The 24771-nt window shown below is 40.8% G+C and overlaps 1 protein-coding gene across 1 annotated transcript in view; it reads right to left on the minus strand.

Annotated features, from left to right (window-relative positions):
* Positions 1-418: 418 nt before the first annotated feature.
* Positions 419-24771, minus strand: part of MASP1 (MBL associated serine protease 1) — a 49523-nt gene continuing 25170 nt past the window's right edge. Inside the window, exons 5-11 of the mRNA XM_075268513.1 lie at positions 24150-24346; positions 19966-20113; positions 19588-19706; positions 17935-18013; positions 8649-8786; positions 7743-7817; positions 419-1275 (exon numbers count right to left, since the gene is read on the minus strand). Coding sequence (XP_075124614.1) covers positions 419-1275; positions 7743-7817; positions 8649-8786; positions 17935-18013; positions 19588-19706; positions 19966-20113; positions 24150-24346 — 1613 coding nt within the window. The remainder of the gene's footprint in view (positions 1276-7742; positions 7818-8648; positions 8787-17934; positions 18014-19587; positions 19707-19965; positions 20114-24149; positions 24347-24771) is intronic.

Consider the following 24771-nt stretch of genomic DNA (forward strand, 5'->3'; position numbering starts at 1 on the left):
GCTCTGTCTAGTGTAAGGCCCGGGACCCCTGTGGTATAAATGCTGCAAAGGTCTAGGAAATTCCATCCACACATTGCAGAAAAATTGGTTGCATTTTTGGAAATTGCAGCATGTCAGTTATACCTATGGAAGCACTGAGGAAACCTCTGTGGACTTTCTGTAAAAAGCATTGCAGGAACAATCACACCAGCTACATGGGGCCTTGACCTCAATGTGAGAAACATCAATAGGTACTTGAATAACTGTATAGCAATGTACAGGTATAGGGCCAAAACAAAGAGTTCCCATGTGGCACTTACTTGTAGTATCCACAATATAATGTAATCAGATGGTTGACCCATGTTTTTATAAATGGGATGGAGGCCTTCTAATGTGGACATTTTTTTAGCAAATTTTACATTACACGATAACATGTTCTTTATGCATTGAGTTGATTATCCAACCAATTCACATAATTTGACACTTTGGTATATACACCATATACTTGTTTGCTTCCACATTCTTCTGGACCTCCCCATGATACCAGCCCTTGTGCCACCCACCTTTTTGAATCAGGGTCTTGAATTATGAAGGCACCGCCACTATCTCCCAGACAGGTATCCTTCCCACCTTCATAATAACCTGCACAAAACATGTTCTCGGTGACACTATAATTCCCAGAGCGGGACTCATAGCTCTCCTTACACTCAGCATGAAGTACTACAGGAAGTTTCACATACTGAAGCACATCAGAAGATGTTCTCATACCAGAGCTAATGACTTCATCTATAGTATTATTAGGGTTGGAGATACCCCATCCAGCTACAAGACCAAGAGTATTGGACTGAGGACCTTCCAACTCATGATCCAGCTCTGGTAGACATATTGGCATTATGAATTGGTTCATCACTACCTTTTCTTTCAACTTCACCAATGCTATATCATGGTTATAAATCTGTGGATCAAAGGATTCATGTAGTATAATCTTCTCTATTGTTCTAGTGATAGCATCATCTTTATTTTTCACATCATGCAACCCCAAATAGATAGTGACATGTTCCTTTGAAACAGGAATTACAGTGTTATCACGGCGTTGAGATTTCAGCACATGAGCAGCAGTTAGCACCCAATAGTCAGACAATAATGCTCCACTGCCAAACCACTTGTTCTCAGGAACTCGAGACATATCTTCAACTACTATTAAAACCTGCCAAGGAAAAAATCCAGGTTCTGCATTGCGCCCACCAATGATCCGTTTCACTATTCCCGGTAGTGCTTGTGTAGGCCTTCCACAGACTGCCAAAACAAAACATAAAGTAGATAGTAAATGATAGAGCATGTATAATATATTGTCCAGTAGATTAGGACAGTTTGCTCTGTTATTTTTTAAACTAATTTTGGTATGAAAATTTATACTCATTGGGGGATATATATCAAGCCTCCTATACCAAAGTTCTGGCTTAAAAAAGGTTTCAAACTATATACTTTATATTGTACATTACTTACCACATTTCTGAATAGTGGGTGAGTTTTAACAGAAGGATTTGGCCTCCAACAACCTGGTCTATTTGTGCAAGAAGCCGATGGAAATTATAGCTTAAACCTATGCCAGCTTCTATCTATCTATCTATCTATCTATCTATCTATCTATCTATCTATCTATCCTTATCCAAATGTACCCATAAGCACTATATTAGAAGACAAAAGATTGTGCAATTCCTTTCAGAAGTATCCAGTAAACCGTATACCCTGCACTATGGTTTTTTTTTAATTTTTAACATGGATTCTTATTAGGAAGTTTTTTCTGCCCATTTCCATCCCATGTGGGGTCTTGGACTCTGCACGGCTGAGAATCTCAATAGTCTGCTAGAAGCTTATTCTCCTTGCAGAGGTCCACTTGTAAGGAATCTTTAGGGCAAAAAGCATCTGGGTGAGGGTTATTTTTCAAGGAAGAAAACTGTTTATCTACCCTGTCAAGGCCCCATGTAGGTTAAGGCCTCACACAGAGCTTTTTACAGAAAGTCTACAGATTTTTCCTCTGTCCCTACAATACTTAAATGGAAAACGCGAGAGTTTCCAGAAGTATAATTGACATGCAGTTAATTCTAAAAATGCAACTGTTTTTGAAATTGCATTTCCGCTGTGGATATCTTTCTGCAATGTGTGGATGGGGTTATCTAGAATCCCATCCACTTTGTAGGTACTGTAAAATGCGGTGTTTTCGGAATATGTGGGCCCTAGCCTCAAAGAGACTTGCAACCTTGGTAAGGCACATTTATCTTAAGTCATGTTTAAAGTCATTTATAGAGTTGGACAGGGTAGTCACTCGTAGTTTTCACTAAAGAAACTTTCTTCTTCTTCCAAGCTAAGCTATTTTATATGTCATGTCTATCAGTCTTTGCAATCATATAACTATGTGAGGGTTATTGTGTTAGAATATGTATAACTTTGTTTGTTTTGTCCAAACATAATCCACTATCAGTGATCAGAATTATTTCAAGATTTAATGCATCATTGCACATTGGAAACCTTAAGTACCTGCCAATGGAAATATTAGTCCATTCCAGCATGACCTTGATTTTTACTGTCATGCCTCACAGTACCAGGAAAAGAGCAATACAAGTTTACAAAAGAGATACTTTAGTATCATGCGTGAACCGAAACTCATATTGAGGTGAGGTAGATCTTCATTCATGCATGCATTGTGCAATTTGACTTTCTTCGTCACAAGTGTGACTTAAAGACAGAAAACCGTGACAAAAGACTGATACAGGAAAGAAAGCGAAATATGGCAGAGCTGGTCTAACTGTCAAAAGCAAATGAAGAGCAGCAATATAACCATGCAATAAATGTTAGAGCCTAAATCTCAACCACAACTATGTTCCAAAATTCTTGGCTTCACGATCACTTATAAACAGAGATCTCTATGGAAACAGGAATAGCTGGAAATTACGGTCTCTTAGCTGTCTGGGGCACAGGCATGTTTGGATGTCTCCAGGAACCAATACAGTATTGTCAGAAGTCACAAGACACCATGCTATTGTACATTACTAATGGTTTTAAAATAAAAACACCAGAAATATTGGCAGCAATATTAATGAATGAAATGTGCAAGATGAATTTAGTCTAAAAGGAAAAGCACATTATGGTTTCCTTTCAATTATCCTCTGTCCGTCACAAGACAAAGTGGAAACTATTTAGTACGCTATATTATATTAAAGTATATGCAACTACTGTACTTTTTGATTCTACCCTTTCAACTTACACATTCTCATTTAGGCCAGAACTTTACTGAATGTTATATGACATTTACATAGCCAGTGATAGGAATCTCAGTATCTTTACTTTGCCGGTTTTCGACCTTAGCTTATATATTTCCTCTTTGCCCGCAGGAGGGTTTCTGGTTTTGTCCTTAGCCTGAAGGTGTACCTGTGTTCTGAGATCTTAGTGTTGGGTTGTAGCTTGGGTTTAAATACATCCTGTGGCAGATTCTGGTGAATACCTCAGGATAACCTTAGACCAGAGCAGTGTTGGATTACTTGTAGCTTATTTACTAACTGCTTGCCGGTCTTGTCCTTTACCTGCTGCATATTAGTAAATTGTTTAAATCACAATTCCATTATGCTTTTTTCTCACATCACTCTTTTGCTGATGCCCACTACGTGGGGCTTTAAGCCTAAGGGTCCATTTACACGGAGTAAACGCGCTCATTTTGGCAAAATACATGTGTAAAAAACACGTCAAAATACATGTCAAAATACACATCAAAATACACGTGTAAAATGTCATTAAAGTCAATGGGAGTCTTAATTTTACATGTGTATTCTTTACACATGTATTTTGCCAAAATGAGCGCACGTTTATTCCATGTGAATGGACCCTCAGGCTGGGTTCACACTAGCGCTTCACTTTTGTTAGAGGATTCCGTCCCCAAATCCGCTTGAAAAATGAGAGCAGGAATTTTTTCTTTGCATTTTTCGAGCGGAAACCTGGCGGACCCCATTATAGTGTATGTGGTCCACGGGTTTCTGCGGGTAAGCGCTTTTCAGGTGGATTGGGTTTCCATTTTTCAGGTCACAAAGCGGACCCGCAGAATGGACAATCACTAGTGTGAACCAACAGACAGTTTTACTCCACCTTGTGCAGCACTATCATGAGGCAGGCTGAACATTTAACTTAAGTAGTAGAGGAACCTGTATGTATGTTAGAAAAAATGATTCATCTCAACACTCCCTTTCCTTTAAAGTGTAACTGTACGTAATTTACCTGATTAACTTATTTCAGTTCCTTAAGGGTGAAAACTTGACGTAAAGTCTCCTCTTAGCAACACTCTTAGCAACTGAGCATTGCCAAGGGGAGTTCATACCGTACACAGTGTGTATAATGTCTATTATTCACATTTTGAACAGCCAGTATTCCATCTAGAGACAGGCTGTCTAGCCTGCCTCTGTGCTATCTGCTATCTATAGATTATGTATTGTTATGCTACAGCTCAGCTAAGATTTATTTTACTGTCCTTGTCCTTTGGCTACACAACTCTGCATCAGGTACTACAGCTGACTCCTGCACTGGCTCCAGTGAGTGACGCATTGTAGTGAAGGAGACTGTTGGGGGAACTTTACCAGATTTGGAAACTGACAACATCCACCCGGAGAGTTCCCCCAGCAGGGGCGGAGTGCTCAGCTGTTAGACAAAAGGCAGACAGTAACAGGGTCACAAGGCCTCATGCTCTTGAGCATCAAGAGGAAGACGTTAAAAACACATGGAACGTCCTCTTTTTTCACATATATTTTGCATCTATGGTGCGTCCATTCTCATGGATCTCTCATAGGCTTGAGTCTATTGACTGATCCATGATTATCTGTTAAAATGGGCAGTCAAAAAAAGACATGTATAAAAATATTGAAATCAATGGGGCAGATTTATTAAAATTCTGCTTGTGAGAATGCATTAGGATTAAATGATATGCTCAATTAAGACCATTTTAATATATCTGTGCCACTGTGTTCTAGAAATGTGCATTACAAAAACAGCCATCACACACCCATTCTTCTGTTGTGCACATGAGGTCTCAAACTTTCTAGCCTAAGGGCTAGTTCACACAGGGGCAAGGAGGTGGATTTTGACAACGGATTTCTCCTCAAAATCCGTCTCCATACAATGGTGGTCTATGGAGACCACGAACGTTCTTTTTTTAACATGCTGCTAGCGGAAAAAAGTAGCGAGCTGCCCTTTCTCCAGGCAGATTCTGATGCTCACTGAGCTTCCGCCTGGTGGCAGCGACCTCCGGAGTCAGCCCATTCATTTGAGCCAACTCCGAAGAGGGAAGCTGCGACCGCGACAGTCATGGCAGGTGGCTCCCCACTTCACTCTCAGTGCCAGAATCCGCCCCACCGCCCCCCATGTGAACGAGCCCTAAGTTTGTACTGTGTAAAACTTAGACCATATCAGTTTAGCTGCCCCAATGTGTATAACACACATTACAGACACCGGGGAAGATTTATTAAACTGGTCTAAGGCTGGAGCCACACAGTGACTTTGGCCATAACTCCTATTGGGTGGCCAAAAGATTGCCATGTTTCCACGACTCCTTCACATATGTTAGTGAATGGAGTCACACTGTGACCCCGAGGATGGCGCAAAAAAAAGTCTAGCAATGTTCTACTTTTTTGCGACTCAAAGTAATGGTTGCAGCTCACTTGTGGTGACAAAGCAACTCCATTCACTAAAAGTGAAGGAGTCGTTGGGTAGACATGGTAATATCTGTTTGCGTGACAGGAGTCGAATCCAAAGTCACTATGTTGCCCTAAGCTGCAAGCAAAATTGTCATAGGCCGGGGCCCCATATGGTGTAAACGTTGTGGCTAAAAAAAAACAGCGTTTTGCAGTCACTGCAAAGTGGATGGGATCTAGTGAGTCCCATCCACTCTTTACCGGTTTTCTGACGTAGAGGGAATGATAAAATTCCCTTCACCGTGCCCAAAGTGGACTCTCATTGGCAATGCAAATTTAGAGTCTTTCTACAGAGAGACTTTACAGTTAGTTTTCTTCGAATAAAGAAAATTACAAAACTGTTCCGCAAACAGCTCCTACTTAGTAGGAAAACAAAAAAAGGGTAATGACAGCTACGCTTTAAGGCTGTTCCAAATATCATCTGATTAATGTGGGTCTGTGTAGAAAACTCCAGTTGTTATCTTCCAGGAAGCCTCTACTGGTCACACATTACCAAAAATGTAGTAGAATTTCAATGCCCATTGTTAATAGTTCATCACTCTGACTCATATAAGGCAGACCCAGTTAGGGCCCTTCTTTGTGACTTGCACATACCCTATTTTGATACAAGGAATGAGTTGTCAATATTTTCTAACTACCTAAGGGTTAGTTCACACGCAAATCCGCATGTGCATATGCGCGGCTTTCTGTTCCGGATTAGGCCCAAATGAATGGGCCTAGTCTGGAGGGCGCTGCCGCGAGGCAGACGCCGAGACTGATTCAGCTCCAGTATCCACCTGAAGAAAGGGAAGCTTGCTTCTTTTTTCCGCTAGCGGCAATATGCCACTAGAGGAAAAAAGAACACTAGTGGTCTCCATAGACCACCATTGTGAGGGGGTGGATTATGACGTGGATTCCGAGCCATAATCCGCCCCCTCTGTGCCCGTGTGAACTAGCTCTAAGGCTACATTTACACGACAGACCCCTGCATTCTGCTGTGAAAAAAAGTACTTTTTTCATGGCCAAGTGCACATCCGAATGTAACTAGATTTCAAGGACTGTGGACCAACGAACATGTATGACCATCAACACTGACCGCAATAGGTGAACATTTTAAGAAATAATCAATATAACACCAGGGCAGCAATATTGAGCCATAGAGAAAGCTTGGTCTGTTTTGTGTGATTTAGCTGAATAAATTTACCGTATATACTTGAGTATAAGCCGACCCGAATATAAGCAGAGGCCCCTAATTTTACCACAAAAAACTGTGAAAACTTATTGACTCGAGTATAAGCCGAGGGGGGGAAATGCAGCAGCTACTGGAAAATTTCAAAAATTAAAATGGTCGGAGTTTTTGGGTGCAGTAGTTGCTGGGTGATGGGGGAGGGGGTGTTTTGGTTGTCTGTCTGCCCCTTCCCTGAGCTTGAGGACTGGGTTTTTTTTCCCCCACACTTAGAATTCAGCCTGGCTGAATATAGGGTATCTGCAGTGCTCCTATTAATACCCTCCCAACGTAACATATACCCTATATTCAGTAGACCGGGCACTTTCAGACACAGGGATACCTAATGTGTATGTGTTTCACAGTAAGTTTCTACTTTTATATGTATGCTAGGGAAAGGAGTGATTTACAACTTTTATTTATTTTATTTTTTTATTATATTTTTTTAAAGCTTCTTTTTTTTCACTATTTTATGGGAGATTCTATACATTACTATTGTGGCTGGTCATAGACCCCCCCCCCCCCCCCCCACCACACACACACACACAACAATTAGCTTGATTTGTGATCAGGCAAAGAACTCATTGTAAATCAGGCACATCATCCACCAGGCAGTGCACCAAGCTGAAATCTAAGCCATCTCATAGCAGTACATATCGGGCATCATTTATGCCAATTGACTGGAGTAAATGACGATTAATCCGGGGTGATCAATGGCCGGGCCTGCAACAAGCTAATCCCCCGGCTGCACAAGGATCATCAAAAGGCACTTACAACACATTGATAATGAATTCTGCACACTGTATAACTGTATACTCACTACTGACCTGGCTGGCACAGTGGAAGTTTATCTCCTATTTCAGAATTTGTCCAGACTCCACTGGGATCACAGACATATTCAGCTGCATGACAAGATACAATAACCCATTAGATTCTTAGACATTTTCAACAACATCAAGGTTAACAATTATTTATATTGTGTCTAAATAAATTGCGACTCATAATAATAGTCTTTGGGTTTCCCAATGATAAATTTATTCCAGTTTAATGGAAGGCCTCGGTTTGAGTATTGTTTTGGATTCTTCTTCTGTTTGGGAAGAAAAAAATAAAATCTGACTGCACTAGAAATTCTATTCTCCTGCAATAACCAATACATCTTCAACATTTGCTGGGAACTAACCTGCTAAAATATTTTCATCATCATTAAGATTCATGTGCAGTGTCGTATATTGTGCCACGAAAAAGAATAAGGCTATTGTTACACAACTTCATGTGACATTAGTAGCATAGAATTCACACAACAATTCCAACTTTTCTGTGATATACTGTCATGCACTTTTTTCTAGATAAGATTTGTCTGTAAAAAAGTTGCAAACATGTCACATGAGTGACTTCCATTATGGTATATGGTTTAAAAAAAGTTGTATGTGCAAAATCCAATTGGATTCTCTGTCACTTTTATGTCTCAATGCAACACCATAGAGATGCAATGACATTTTTTTTGCATGACTTCTGTGTAATTTCTTGTCGCAAACCTCAGTCTACAGTATAAACCTTTATAGAAATACACCAATCTACAAAACTTTTTAATATCTTGAATATAATAATTTTATAGAGATGACTGTTTTCAATACTCGGCAACATATAACTAGTATTTCTCCAGAAAAGTATACTACTTTTACATACAATATTATTGGTTTTATTTACAGCATAAAATATAGGCACATACATACCAGTAATGTTTGGGTTCATTGAGTAGTAAGGGTCTTGGCATAAATATGTCACAGTTGACTGATAGGTGGTGGTGTTTTCTGATGTAGAGAACGTCACATATCCATTTTCGAGCTCTTTTGGTGAGTTACAGTCAACAACTAGAAATGGAAATGAAATTGCAGTTTAATGTTAGGTGGTTGTGTCTTTTAGTCTTACACATAGCAATCTTATAATAATAACCATGCTAAGGCCGGCTTCACACAGACATATCGACCATATGTTGGCCATACTTCCTGGACTAAACACTGAGCAGGAACTGGGACTCCAAGCATCATAGTCATTTTCCTTCCCATGGGACTTCTGTCCCATACTGTAGTTATGTTTTCAGTACAGAACCGTAGTCCTGTGAGAAAGTAGGGAGTAGGGACTCCTAGTATATAGATGACTATGATGTTTGTTCCTGCTCCCTTTTCAGTACAGGAAAACCAGCTGAAACACTGTTATATTTCACTGTGTGACTGACCACACTGTGTGAAACTGGTCTATGGCCTTATACATCTAACTATTAGGGATCTAGTTAACCCATTTGGCATTAAAATGATTCTGTAAAACTATATTGTATATATGGAGACCCACCGAAATGTCATTGACTAAAATGGTCTCATGTTCCTTTGAATGTGTTATAGAAAGATTTTTCTGTATTGTGATCTTTTTTAATTGTGACTTAGCTCTATAGTGCTAATATCTATATGTCAATGTATACTACTTACGGCTTATCTTGGCTCCTTTTTTGAAGCCAGAACCAGAAGTGGATTGAAGAAGGAGAAAAATTAGCATTTGTATTGAATATGTTTACCCTCCTGTATGATTTACACCTGAATTTGACTTTAAAACTGCATGAAAAAACCTAAACAAGTAAACCCAACCTAAAGATACTTGCTGAATGAAAATTTCATGTAACGCGTTTTTTGGGGGTTTTTTTTGTATTTTACTTTGTGTTTTAATTATTAATAAAATATATTTTTCCTCTCTGCATTTCTCCTTTAATTTCATGGGCTTAAAGGGTTTGGCCACTTTCAGACCAATATTGACAAACAAATGTACAATAAAAAGATATACAATTTTCCAATATACTTTCTGTATCAATTCCTCACGGTTTTCTAGATTTTGGCTTGCTGTCATTAATTCTGTTACTTCTAGAGGATAAAAGTCTGACCATGGTCATGTGATGAGCACACAGGTGCCGCTCGTTATAGTCACAGCCCAGTAATCAGACATCTGCCTGGTAATCAGCTGTGCACCTGTGTGCTCATCACATGACCATGGACCATAAATCACATGACCATGGACCATAAATCACATGACCAGAGTCAGACTTTTATCCTCTAGAAGTAACAGAATTAATGACAGCAAGCAGAGATCTAGAAAACTGTGAGGAATTGATACAGAAAGTATATTGGAAAATTGTATATCTTTTTATTGTACATTTGTTTGTCAATATTGGTCTGAAAGTGGCCAAGCTCTTTAAGCTACATCCACACTACCGTTGTAAAACACGTTAAAAAAGAATGAAAAATGGTTATTTTTCATCTGTGTATGACATATTTTTCATTCACTTCTCAGCCATCTGACCAGTTTTAATGTCCATTTTTCATTCATTTCTAATTGTCCATTAAAAATAAATAAAATGGATGAACTTCATTGCTCTTTTTTTTATCCAACCAGCAGATTCATTTTTAACAGCCATCACTTGGATGCAAATCCATTTTGATGGATATTAAATATAGACCAAATGAATTGTATAGGTTCCTTCAAGCCATGAAAATGGCTAAGGGCTAGTTCACACGGGGACATGGACGCTGATTTTGACAGCGGATTTCGCGGCCAAATCAGCGTCCATACAATGTATCCCTATGTGAACTGCTCGCTTTTTTTTTTCTGCTAGCTCGCTAGCAGAAAAAGAAGCGACATGACCTATCTTTCGGGCGGAAGCCGCTCGCGATGAGCCGCGGCTTCCGCCCAGCCGCAGCGCCCTCCATGTCGGCTCATTCATTTGAGCCGACAGCAGAGGTGAAAGCCGCGACCGCGATGGTCGCGGCGGGAGCAGTTCACATAGTGTGGACATTGTATGGACGCTGATTTGGCCGCAAAATCTGCTGTCAAAATCAGCGTCCATGTCCCCATGTGAACTAGCCCTAAAAATGTCTTATTGTTTGAAAAATGTTACTCATCACATGTCGAAAAACAGACGTGTGAATACACCAATAGGTTTTCATTGTCCAGAAAATATGTAGATTAAAAAAATGTCCATCGGATTTTTCTTCACTTATATGTCCTAGGCCTTACTTGAAGTGATAAAACAATATCTTTCATATAGTAACTTTGACATGAAAGAATAGGGACTGTTTTAGACCCCATGTAGTATCCCCTAAACGGTGCGAGAAAAACCGCAGTGGCAACACATATACCTTTAGGGAAACCTCAGGCATTTCCATAGGTATAATTGACACGCTGCGATTTTCAAAACTGTGATGGTTTTGGAAATTACAGCATGTCTGCAGCGTGTATTTTCCAGTACTGTGGGGATGGGATTTGCTAGAATCACATCCACTATACAGTGACTGTATAATGGCGCGTTTTTTTCTGAGGTGTTTCCACCTTGTGGGGGCCCAGCCTTAAATGTCTCCAGTATAATAATTTTTTTTATCCTCTTCTTCTAAGTTAACTTTTATACATGATGTTCAGTGTACACTGAACACATTAATAAAGTTGGCCAGGATTTTAACGTATGGCTTATCTTTAGGATAATAAGTGGTCATAAATAGCGACAAAATCTATTGATGCTGAGAAGGCTTTTGATCGCGTCCATTGGGGCTTCTTTCGAGCCACCCTGGAACAAGTGAATATCGGCCCTGGATTTTTGCATAAGGTCCTGTCTCTGTACGGCGACACCTCGGCACAGGTTCGTGCTAATGACTTATTGTCCGCTCCCTTCCCCGTGAGCAATGGTACGAGACAGGGTTGCCCCTTATCCCCTTTGCTCTATGCCCTTGTTATGGAGCATCTGGCGGTTGCTCTTCGGTCTCGCGCGGATATATCGGGCCTCTCGGTGGGTCAGTCCCAGGTTCGTTTAGCTCTCTACGCTGACGACCTACTACTGTATGTTGCCCAGCCGCATGATTCTTTCCCTGCGATCCTTGAGGAATTCTGGCGCTATAGCAAAGCCTCTAATTTCAAGGTTAATCTTTCCAAGAGCGAGGCCCTAAATATTTCCCTTGCACAGTCGGAGGTCCTCTAGTTGGCCGCCAGTTTCCCCTTTAAGTGACAACCCAGCTCTATTAAATATCTGGGTGTCCAGATTCCTACCGATCCTGCTGACCTGGTTACATTGAACTACCTTCCCCTGCTCGAGAGAACAGTTGTAGCCTTGCGGGCGTATGGGTCCCTTGGATTATCTTGGTTTGGTCGTATCAATGCTTTAAAGATGGACGTCGTGCCCAGGTTTCTTTACCTCTTTCAGACCTTTCCAGTCCCCGTACCCAGGCGATTTTTTAAAACCCTCCAATCAATGTTCAGTAAATTTGTCTGGGGCTCCTCTCGTAGTAGGATTAAATTCCGAACCCTTACTCGTCGTAAGATTTGTGGGGGGGCGGGGCTTCCTGACCCGTTTTTGTATTATCGCTCGGCGGTGTTGCTACGACTTTTCGATTGGCGTTTTCGGCCCTCGGGTAAACAATGGGTTTCCATTGAGGCTGCGCTTCTCTCTGCCCATCTCGCCTCTCTTCCGTGGATCCCCCCTCATTTCCGACCGGCCCTGCCACGCGCCTCACTTCTTTCTTCTCACTTTCTGTCTACCTGGGATTCTGTCCGCTCTTCTCTTTCCCTGGCCGTGGTCCCGGGCCATCTGACTCCCCTATTTCGGAATGACATGTTTCCTCCCGGTCAGACCGCCCGCCGATTTCTTTGTTGGTCTGTTAGCGACGATGTCAGATTGGGGTCTATTGTAGGTTCCCCCTCCCTGCCCTCTCTTAGTTTACTACAGGCATCTTTTCCGGACCTTACTCTTTCCTGGCTTGAATATAACCAGCTCGCTGCGTTTCTTCACCGGTTTTCTCTACAACCCATTCTCTCCGCTGCCCCGACTGCTTTGGAGACAGAGTTTCTTCGCCCCGTGGCGCCATCCTGTGTCCTCTCCTTGTTATATGATATTCTTCTTCAGGCCTCTGCCCCGGGACTCCCTCCATTTACTAGGGCCTGGGACTCTGACCTGTGCTCTCGTTTATCTGCTGCTGACTGGGAACGCTCCTTTTTGTTGACTCACAAACTGCCTATGCCCTGTAATGCGCAGGAGAAAAATTATAAGATCTTGTCTCGCTGGTACCGTTGCCCGACCCTTTTGCACCGTATCTTTCCCTCTGTGTCGGCTGACTGTTGGCGCTGTGGATCCGCGGCGGGTTCTCTCCTGCATATTTGGTGGGACTGCGCAAAGATTCAGGAGTTTTGATCGTCTGTTTTCTCTCTGTACTCTAAGGTCAGTGGTCGTTCTGTGTCCCCCTCCCCCCAATTGGCCCTCCTCTCTGTTATTCCTGGAAAGATTTCTAGAGTAAAGGGTGACTTGTTACGCCACTTCCTTACAGCTGCTAGAACAGTCATTCCACGCCATTGGCGCAGCACTGTGGTCCCCTCTTTGTCAGAGTGGCTTCATGAACTCCTACTAATTAGGAGGATGGAAGCTTTGGTCGCGGAGGACCTTGTAGACTCCTCTAAATTTGAGACCCTCTGGCGGCCGTGGATCATATTTCAGGATTCGTCTGAGTTCTCTTCACTTTTTCCTTAAACTCTTTTTGGCTTGTCCCTTTTTGGGGTTTTTCTTTCACTCTTTTTCTTTGTTTTATGTTGTTTGTCTTTTTACGTCCATGTCTTTTGATGTTGTCTGTCTTCCCTTTTGTTTCCTGTCTGTGTGGCGTATTGTCCTACCTCGGCTCTGTGTCTTGTTGGTCCCGCTACTGGGGCCGTGTTGAGTCTGTGGATGCGCCTCCTGTGTTGCCTGGGGTTGTTTGCTCTTGGTGCATGTCCGTCCTATTTGACCCACTTCAGGTGCTGTTCTGTTGTTTCCAGAATATTGGACGTGCCCGTAGTTGGCTTTCTTTTGGCATTATTGTAATACCCTGTATTTTTCTTTGTTTGATCGTTTGTCCCTTGTTATTTTTCTCTTTCTTTGAAATTTCAATAAAATTCAGTTTACACATAAATAGCGACAAACAAACCGCACATGGATCAGTTTTTCTGACGCTCATACTGTACACTGTACAGAGCTGGAAGCAGACAACACTGTTCTCTGTATAATGGTCAAGTGCCGGTACAGCAGCTAAGCTCCCATTGACTTCAATTATAGTGCATAGAATGGGTGTCAGAAGTGGCCTTGAACAGCTGATGGCCCCTCACTAAAATGATACTTATGGCCTGTTCAAAGTATAGGCCATAAATAAATATATCTGGACAACCACTTTAATTATCAGTTTCTAGCAATGTAATGCACATTCCTCTACATTCTAAACTAGTAGATCTGTGCTATAATTTGTTATATACTCCTTAAGACAGTTTAACATGGCTGTTGGGGCTGAGAAATATAACCCTTTAGTATGCCACATTTATCAGGCAGAATGCAGCTCGGCTCAACATTAGAGATGAGCGAACACTATTCGAAACAGTCGTTTCGAATAGCATGCTCTCATAGAAATGAATGGAAGCGGCCGGCATCCAGTTAGTATGTTTGGGTTGGTAAATGTGGGCCAATACACAGACCAAATTTCCTGACCTGAAGTCGGCATGATTTAAAACCATCCTTGCCAAGTTATACTGAACACGATTTGGCTGCTCAAATTAAAGCTATAAAGTAATAAATCCTTTTGTGAAACTTATATAGCTTTTTTGGCTAAAGATAACCATCAATTTTATTTTCTTTTTTACAAGCATTTTGGAGTGGCTTTTCCATTCAATAATAGATTTTAAGGTGTTTCTCAAAATATGCAGTAAGGCCAGGCCCAACATGGCATAAATGGCGAAGAAAAAAATGCAATGTTTTACAGTCACTGTGTATTGGATGGGATTCTAGTAAATCCCATCCCAAAGTGCAAGATAATACCTTGCGGACACGCTGTGATTTCCAAAACAACTGTGATTTTGGAAATCTCAGCATGTCAATTATACCTACAGAAGTGCCGGCGGTTTCCATATAACTGAAGCAGAAAGAGAAAAGCAATGATGGAAAAACCATAATGCCTTGCTGCCACAGTTTTTCTCGCAGCTCTGGGACACTACTTGGGGCCATAGCCTAAAAGTGGAAAAAATGCTGCAAACAAAAACATTGCAGTGCATTCATGTATCAGTATTTGGTTTCAATGGAATGCAGGGTTTAAAAAAAAATTAAAATAAAAAAATTAATGAAAAATTCCAGTAAAATATGCAGAAAAAAACTCCAAATCTTCCTAAACTGTGTAAAGCCAGCCTACATAATTCATTACTTTTAAATGCTAATAAATAGAGATGAGCGAGTAGTACTCGAACGAGTAGGTGTTCGATCGAATACTACGGTATTCGAAATACTCGTACTCGATCGAGTACTACTAGCTGTTCAAATGTAAAAGTTCGATGCAGAACCAGCGTTGCTATACATTGCCAAGCAACGCTGGTTCTTCTCCTACCTTTAGAAGTCTTCTTCCTGCGCAGCGCTCCCGCGTCCTCTTCCGGCTCTGCATTCACTCTGCCAGGCATCGGTCCTTGGCAGAGCCGACTGCACATGTCCACTTGTAGTGCGGGCATGCGCAGTCGGCTCTGCCTAGGCCCGATGCCTAGTAGAGTGAATTCAAGGCCGGAAGAGGACGCGGGGACGCTGTGCAGGGAGAAGAATCCAGCCCGACCCTCACTCATGGACTTGGTAAGTAGAATTTGATCGAATGTTGCCTACCCCTGAAACGAGCATTTCCCCCCATAGACTATAATGGGGTTCGAAACCCGTTCGAACAGTCGAACAGTGAGCGGCCGTTCGAATCGGATTTCGAACCCTGAACATTTTAGTGTTCGCTCATCTCTACTAATAAACTATTGTTTTGTATGGACATACTGTGAAGCCTACTTTTCCTTTCTATCTTGTGCAAAAAAATGGGCACTGGACCTAAGAAGATCCCTGCAGTGTAGTTGTGTGGCCCCTTAGTGCAGGAACTATCTTGCAGGCTCTCTTGGACCTGTCACCTCATGACACGTGTCTAGTCAAGAGAAAAAGTAAGGAAGGGACTGTATCTATGGAAATATTCTCCCAAAGAAGCAACACCTCCATACATAGACCACCACACATTTGATCAAATTTGTATGAAAAAAAAAACCTTCCCATGAAACTTGAGACAAATGGAGTCAGGTAGTCAAGCACCATAGCTATGTTCCATATATTATTTTCTTCTCCTCGTTCACCTCATCATGACTCATACAACATAAAAATATCACTCTCATATGGTCAGTATTTTGCATCATTTGCAAGTCAAATCCAGAATCGAAACTTACAGAGAAATAGTGTGAAGAAAGCACTGCACTTCTTCTGTGTTATGGACACACTCATGGTTTTGGCTTGGGAGTACTGGCCAAATACTGCCTAAGGCCATGGCATAAACAATGCAGTGGAAATGCAGCAGTAAAAACCGTGGCATTTTTAGAGAATCCCCTCCACACATTGCAGAAAAATAAGTGCAGCGGACACACATGTCAATTATACCTACGGAAACACCGGCGGTTTCCCTATAGGTATAATTGAAGGTGAAAGTCCACAGAGGGCTTTCTGCTAAAAATGCGCCTGCAATGAACTGCAATGCATTGCTTTGGCAGTTTTTCCTGTAGCGCTTTTTTTGCTGCGGCCCACTATGTGATCTAAAAATTGCACGAGGACAAGTTTTAGCAAAAGCATGTTGTGTCACAAGTCAAGGCTTTCTAGAAAAATAAGCGTACCTCAAACAATCTAATTTATTTATTCATATATAAGAATATTTCAGTGCCCTATATGCTAGCTGCTTGAGTTTGTAAGACTAGCTGTATTCACATATATAATTGTATTTATAATGCTCATATAAACAGTACAGTAGAAGGAGCTGTATAACATGTATATGATAAATAAAACAGCACAATAATAATAGCAATAATTAACATAGTGTAACATCATTTGTGTATATGTGTTATACTTCGGAGTGATATTTCCCAGATAAGTGTTTAGCTCTGTATCAGAAGGAATGCTCTTTGAATATTAAAGCCACAGCTAAGTATATGCAAATGATATTTTAGCAGAGCGGGGAAGTCGGCAGACAGGCTCCTCAGTCTGGGTAATAAGAATTGTTTCCTCTGGCAAATGTGCTTTGAGTAGTTAATGAGAGCAACAGGCTGAAGTGGAAGAAGGAGCTGCCTGCTTATTGTATACATTGACTCCAGTCTGAGACCTCCAGTAGAAAGTTGTGCTTTTCACACACTCATCTGTCTTGTGCAGTTAATATATGAAGTAAACAAAGTGTTCTTTAAGATTGGGACAAATGACAACAGGCCCATGGCAGCTTGTTCTCATTCCAGTCTTCAGCTCATCCTGACATCCTTCTCTGTAGTTTGGTGAAAAGCAGGAAAGCAACAAAGGAGTAGAAAAGGATTGCAGAAGGGAGACAAAATGAGAAAAGAGGAAAGGCAGATTAGTATTCATGCAAACAAGCCCCATGCCGAAAACTGACGCCCAGAGTACAGATATCATGACCCCTCTACAGACAGAAATGAACTGATGCTTTCATAGGCAGCAGCAAGGAAAAGGGTATAGGTTGCATTACCTGTTTGTGGAAAGTCATTTTGCAGAATAGAAATAGTAAAAAGGGTGGTTAAGAAAGGCAATTCCATTCCAGATAATGGAGAGTCCTATTACATGGTAGTATAAAAGGGAAGAGAAGTACCATACGCATGCTACACAAAAGCCGAACATTAAAGCAGCACAAATATGTACAATCCTGTGGAACTCCCTCTGTCAGAAGAATCTTACATGCCCTTGCAGGTAGACTTTTTGTCCTATGTTTTAATAGGTATAATAAATTAAGAGGAATGCACTTGAAAATATAGTCCTATCATCTTAAATAAAGCTTACAAAAACCTAAAGAAAACAGTAAGCAATTCTTGGCATCAAAAGTTGCGCTTTGCTGAAGAGTTTGTAATGGTGCTGAACAGCCTTCACAATAAGATATAATGATGTATTCAGAAGATATTTTTTAGTTCTATCAGACAGAAGGTTCTTACTTTGACATCTTGGAACCTCATTACTCCACGTTCCATCTTTCCTGCATTCAATCTGGGAACTTTCTATTTCCATGCTGTCCTAATAAAGAAGAAAAACTTTGAATTTTAACTTTTGTTGATCGTAGAACCTTCAATAGTTTACCATATTAGGACGGAGCCCCACTCGGCGGAAAAAACGCGATTTGGGCGTGATAAAAATCTCAGCATTTTACAGTACTTGCAAATTGGATGGGATTCATGTGAATCCCATGCCCACTTTGCGGGAAAAATCGCAGCGTAAACACACTGCGATTTCCAAAACCGTTGCAGTTTTGAAAATCGCAGCATGTCAATTATATCTACGGAAACGCCGGCAGCTTTCCTATAGATATAATTGTAACAGAAAGTCCGCGGAGGAAAGCTCTGTGAACTTTCTGTTGAAAGCTCTGCAGGAAGAATCGCAATGATGCATGCCGCAGATCTTCCCACAGCGTTTTAGCGCTGCGTTTCTGCCCAGTGGGGCCTGAGACTTAAAGAGAGCCTAAGACTGGGGTCACACAGAGGATTATGTTGTTCTGAAAACTGCTGCTGGAAAAAAAAAAAAAAAAGAAATAAGGTGTTTTTTTGTGGCAGCGCACCTGCTTGAAATGCAGCAGGGCCCCCAATGATTTCGACCTTTGTATTGCAAAGGCTGATATTGCTGCAAAACCCACAGCAATAATTGACAGACTGTGGCCTGAAAATCTGCAATGCAGGTCACTGAATTAGGAAAAAAATATCTTGCAGCTTTATTTCTATAAATATATTAAGACCACTGAAAATCATCACAGAAAAAAGTCCTGCATAGAGGAATTTTTTTCTTCACCACTTTCCGTTTCTAAACAACGGACATCTGATGGACCCCATTATAGTCACCGCCATTGTAGTGGTCCAGCTATCTATCATTTGGGACCCCAATAGATATGAACAACGGAGAGCCTGACGCTCATGTGAACATAATGTAACGCTGCAAGAGATTTTTTTTACCTAACTTGGTAGAGTGCTAGATTATCTTATGTGAAGAAGTCCGGTGCATGTTTAATAGTGAATGTGCGCCACCGTATTATTTATCTTGAATTAAAGCCAGAAACCTTGAAAATGAATCTCCGAAGTGTAATTTATAGGCATCCTAAATCAGTACACGATGTCATGCAATGTATTTAACAGTCAAATTGTATGCAATTTACATGTATATATCAATCACTTAAATGGTTTTTCAGTGGATACTTATGACTGTCACCACCATGTTATGGAGCACATTACAGTGATAAGTAACAAACCTTTGTTATATATGTCACTTTTGTAAATTTGGAGAAAAACAACTTCGAAGTTTTATACAAAGGAGTCGGTGCAGTGGTGGAGGGCCCCAGCCTTGGGAGTACTGCTCTTGCTTCTCAACTAGGATTGAGGAGAATGAACTCCCATTGCACAGATCTGAATGGTAAGAGCAGTGCTCCCGAAAGCTGTCTACCAGCTCTCAGTGCACCAACTGTGTCATTTGCATAAGACTTCTAAATTTTCTATCTCCAAATCTACAAAAGTGATATATGAGAGATTGAGATATGACAAAGGTATGTTGTTTATCACTGTAATGTGTAACAAGGTGAATATGCTTGGGGAAGGTGATAGACTTACCTTTATAATTCGATACCCAGGGTTACATGTGATTACTGCTTGGTCTTTGAAGGTGTATTCTGATTGAGAAGGTTCAATTTTTCCATTTACGGGTGGCCGTAGATCAGGGCAAGAAACACCTAAGATGACATTCTATTAAAAATATGATATTCCTTTTATTTACTCTATGCAGGAAAGAGTAGATGAGAAAGAAATTAATAGATAAATCGTGGCATTTACAGATTTTTTGGGATTGTGATATGTCATATACATTGTGTAACTAAATGACTCACAGGCATATGCATATTTTATCAGGGAATTATTGAATATTGCACATTCAGAGAGTAGAAAATACATTGGAGAAAATTATCATGAAGATAAAAGCACTCATTGGGTTACCTGTGACCGTGTAAGACAATCTCCATCCTCCATTCTCCCCAGAATTATCACTATGGAACAGAATCTGAACACTGTTACTTCCTGTTTCTATTCTTCCTGGTGATTTCTCTCCACATATTGGACCAAATTCTTTTCTTCCAGCTTTGATCTACCAGATCATGAATGAACACACTTATTATAGCTATATGTACAGGGTCACTTCTAGCTTTTTTGCTGCCTGAGGCAAACATTAAAATGACACCCCCTTCCTTATCAATGGCCTCAGTGTTCACAGGGGTGGTGGGATACCAGGGACTGAGGCATGGAGTGTGACAAAACAGGCTGTGGTGGCATACACTGGAGAGCCAGAGACGGGCAAGTTCTATTTTATGGGGTCCGAAGAGACCCCAGAGTACAATACTAGCAGTTCTGGTTCAGGCATGTTCGGTCTGAACGAAACTGCAGACCAAACCTCACAAGACAAATCGTGCAAGATTTGTCTAGCAAATACTTTCACTGTTGCCCCTCGAGGCACTCAGCAATCTGCTGCCTGAGTATATGTAACATGCAGCCAATAGAAGCTAGTTATATTTTCTTTCACTGAAGTCTGATATTAGAAATTACAGATGCGATTGACACAGCAGACAGATTAAATGATCTTAAATTCAAATTACTGTATGCATTTCTAAGGATGCATACAATTCTTTAGGATGCAACGTATTTGCTCTACGGATGGTAGTTTTGAAAAGTTCTCTCAGGATCTGAGTGAACGTTTTTCTGCAAGGGAATACAGTAATAGACTGATAAAGAAAGCATACAGGAGGGCTAAACTCACCCCACGTAGCAATTTAAGGGGCTCCTTGGCTAAACAAAAAACTAACTCTAATGAGACCCGTTTTGTCACCCAATACCACTCACGATAGGATGAGATGCAAAAAATTCTAGAGAAGTATTGGCCGATTTTACAGAGTGATCCTATCCTTAATAGATATTTAACATCTGCTCAGTGACATTAAAAAGAGGTTACTCAAAGGAAAAAACAAGAGACAACACCGAGCAGCCTATAGTGTAGTATTACTGAATTCCAGTGGCAGAGGATACAAAAGACAGGTTCTCACCAGATGAGGTTGTGTACACAAAACCCTTTTGAAAGCATTGGAACCAATCACTAGAGGGTTCCTCACTGTGTGGGGAGGGTTACAGCTGCAAAATTCCAGAACACCCTGAGGTGTAGACAGCAATAGAAATACGGACCAGACAAGGACCTGCTAGGAGGACCACGTCTCAGGAATTGCGCTTCCACCACAATACGGATCAAATCGGCTTTATTTGACAAAACACAAACACTATGCGTTACGGGCTTAAAACAGCCCTTTATCAAGTGTCATAAGCTCCCATATGGTTCTCTTCAATAAGTTGACAAGTAATTCCCACAGAGCTAGTTCCTTGTAGGGCTGTCAGGATGGGTTTAAAGTGACGTATTTCTTATTCTGGATAGCTGCTCCATTCTTGTAAAAATCGTCCCTTTATCCCTGAAGAACCGCTGGGCGTCCTCTCTCCTGTTCACTGCGGGCGCTGATGACTTATGTCATCACGCCCGCGCCGGTGCAGAGGTCACTCTCTGCAGTTAGACACGCTGCCTACACTAACTGCAGAGTGCGACCTTTGCACCGGCGCGGGCGCGATGACGTAAGTCATCAGTGCCCGCAGTGAACAGGAGAGAGGACACCCAGTGGTTCTTATGACACTTGATAAAGGGCTGTGTTAAGCCCATAACGCGTAGTATTTGTGTTTTGCCAAATAAAGCCGATTTGATCCGTATTGTGGTGGAAGCGCAATTCCTGAGACATGGTCCTCCTAGGAGGTCCTTGTCTGGTCCATATTTCTAGTAAAAAGAGGTTGACTCAAATTGAAGCCAGATGGATCTGGACTTTGGGAACCTTAACACCACATGGCCTTAATGAAATGCTCAGTTTTAGTGTGTTTCTGTGACTCCCCAGAATCTTCTATGATTCTGATTGCTTTCGTTCTCAGTCTCCTGAACATTGCTCGGTACCTTTTTTATTATTTTTTATTTTCTTTTTGACTTTCATATATATTTTTAATTTTCCATAATCTCCTTTCCTTATTTGTTTTATCTTCACCGTTATTCTTTATGGGTTTTTTTTTTTTTGTCTCTTGTTTGTTTCTGTTTTTGGTCTGTGCTTAGGTTGTTTGTTAGTATTTTTGTTTTAATTTATGTTATTATTCTATAGCTGTAGGTCAGATTGGTTACATCAGATACCTGAGCATACATGCAACTGTCGCCTTTCCTTAGGAGATGACTTTGTGTGAAGAAACTAGTGCAATCTTCGGTTCTTACTATCATACAGAGGAATCCATCTATATATGGACATTCCAACTGCAGCCTCTTCATATATTTTTATTTTATTGTTTTTTCATTTATTTTTTGTATTTTTATTTTATTTATTTTTTATTATTTTTTTATTTTTTATTTTAACTTTCATTTTTAATTATTCTTATTTTTATTTTTATCTATTTTTTAGTCTCATTTTTTATGTAACTAGTACCCTTAATTTGCATATATACACTATGTTATTATTTGATAACATTATCACTTTGTTCATATTCATATGTATGTCCATTATTCTTTAAAGCTCACATTTTTTCACACTAGTGAAACATTAGTTGTGTATTACACATTTTACTGTGCTGATGCCTTATTTTACACCAACACTTTGTTTCCTTTATCACTTAAGTTGTCTTTCACCTTTTGTAGTACAGGTACTATATATCTGATCCCTCTTCTAAGTTGTTCGTCTTGCATGTAGCTGTCACATGATCTTAGTTTTTTCTCTTCAGTTGTATGTTTGCGGAGAGCACATGCTCGCGCTCACTGGGGGGGGGGTGTCATGTGATGCGGCCTTTTGAAAGCGAGGCTTGGTTGTTACTCGCACAGCCATGCCTCACTATTCGGCATGCGGTCACGTGATCGCTCCAAAGTTTCGACGTTGAGCATGCGCCGTACTATGCAACTACAGCATCACTTTAGCTGCAGGTGTTCGTGATAGGAGTCCAATGGGACTAAGCCTTCGTGGCTCATCTTTCTCCTTATTGGTAGTCGCCCCTACTACACATTTGTATAAATACTCCTCCTATATTGTACAAACTCTACCCCCGGAAGAAGGCGTTGCCGAAACGCGCGTCAGGTCCCCGTAGCCTGCACACCTAGGTCCTGTTACTTGATTTTAGCCATAATATGGGTAAGACTTAACTTTCTTCTATTACTCATTGTTCTAAGTTTTGGCTGTCTATCCCAAAGAGCAACTATGAGTGTTACTTGGTGAGTGTTCACACCTAAGACCCTGTTTGTGTAATGGAATGTATGGTAACAAACATTTGACTCTACTTTATTGGTCTGCTTTACTATTTTGATTGCAGACCTTATGGGGGGGGGGGGGAAACAAACCCCTCCCCTTTGTGTTTGTGGGCCATAATACTGAGACCTTTATGTTACTCCTATGCATGTGCCACATCTTTACTCCAGTATTGTTATTTATTAAACTATTGTGGTGGCAATCATTGCATATGGTTTGGTCTCATACATTTACACTTTTTATGGCTTTATATGTATGGACATTTGGTGTGGTGGGCTATTTTTGTATACAGTTTTGTGTCGCTATCTTTGAATGTGTTTGTCCATGTATTTTATATGTGATATGGAAATAAATTTGTATTTTTATATTGATTTACGGTTTTTCATGTTTATTTTGAGTGTCATACTTACCTAGTTTCTTGTGTAGTTCTATGCAAGGTAACAAAGTGAAAATACAACTTCAAGGTGTACCTGGAATAGAACTATCCAACAAACAAATGGGTTTGTATAATAAAAGTATTGTATATTTTATGAAAAAACATGCTATTAAAAGTTTTGCATCTGTCATCCTCTGCAACCTCATGTATAGCCACCACTGCATGTGTACATTGCAACTATGATCCAGCTCTTATACAGCTAAACCGCTTGTAGACGTCCACCACGTGAGTACATTAAAAAGTGGTTCATTGGTTCTCTCAAAGGAGATGGTCAGTATTTATAATACATAAGAAAACTTAAAGTAGATAATAGGAAATCCAGTTTGGATAGGGGAGTTTTCATCATAGATTGTTTTAACAATTAAGGAGATGTAGTTAAAAGAATGTGATACCTTAATGTAATCATATGGACATGACACTTCTGGGTGGTCTTCAATATCAAAATTATCATCAAATTGAAGATTAATAGCAAATCCTTCCTCCAGCTCGATTCTGTACAGACAGTCGGAGCTCTTTGGATATGGGCTTGGATAATCTGCACTGGAAATGATCCCACTCCTCTGTGTGTACAAGTTGTCACTGCACTCCACTGTGAAAAATGAAGAAGGAGGAGGAAAGAATAGCTATTATAGTAGATAAGATTTACTATGCTTCTCAAAATAGTTCAATACTCTCTGACATAAGAACCTATCTTATATCAACAAGCAGGGGCGTAACTACCGTGGTAGCAGCAGTAGCAGCTTCCACAGGGCCCGGGCAATTAGGGGGCCCGGTGACAGCCGCTACCGCTGCGTTTTTTTTTTTTTAAATAGTCCGTTACGGGCCCCATTCACTTGCTGATCCTGGCTGGGCCGGGATCGGCAAGTGATACCATGGGCCCCACAAATACTATCATTATACTCGGGGGTCTTTGCAGACCCCCGAGTATAATGATCAGCGGACCGGGAGACGTAAGGAACATAACAAACAGTGTTACTTACCTCTCCACGATCCTGCCTCCGGCCTCCCTCATTC

Source organism: Leptodactylus fuscus, chromosome 3 (assembly GCF_031893055.1).
Source record: "Leptodactylus fuscus isolate aLepFus1 chromosome 3, aLepFus1.hap2, whole genome shotgun sequence".
NCBI lineage: Eukaryota > Metazoa > Chordata > Amphibia > Anura > Leptodactylidae > Leptodactylus > Leptodactylus fuscus.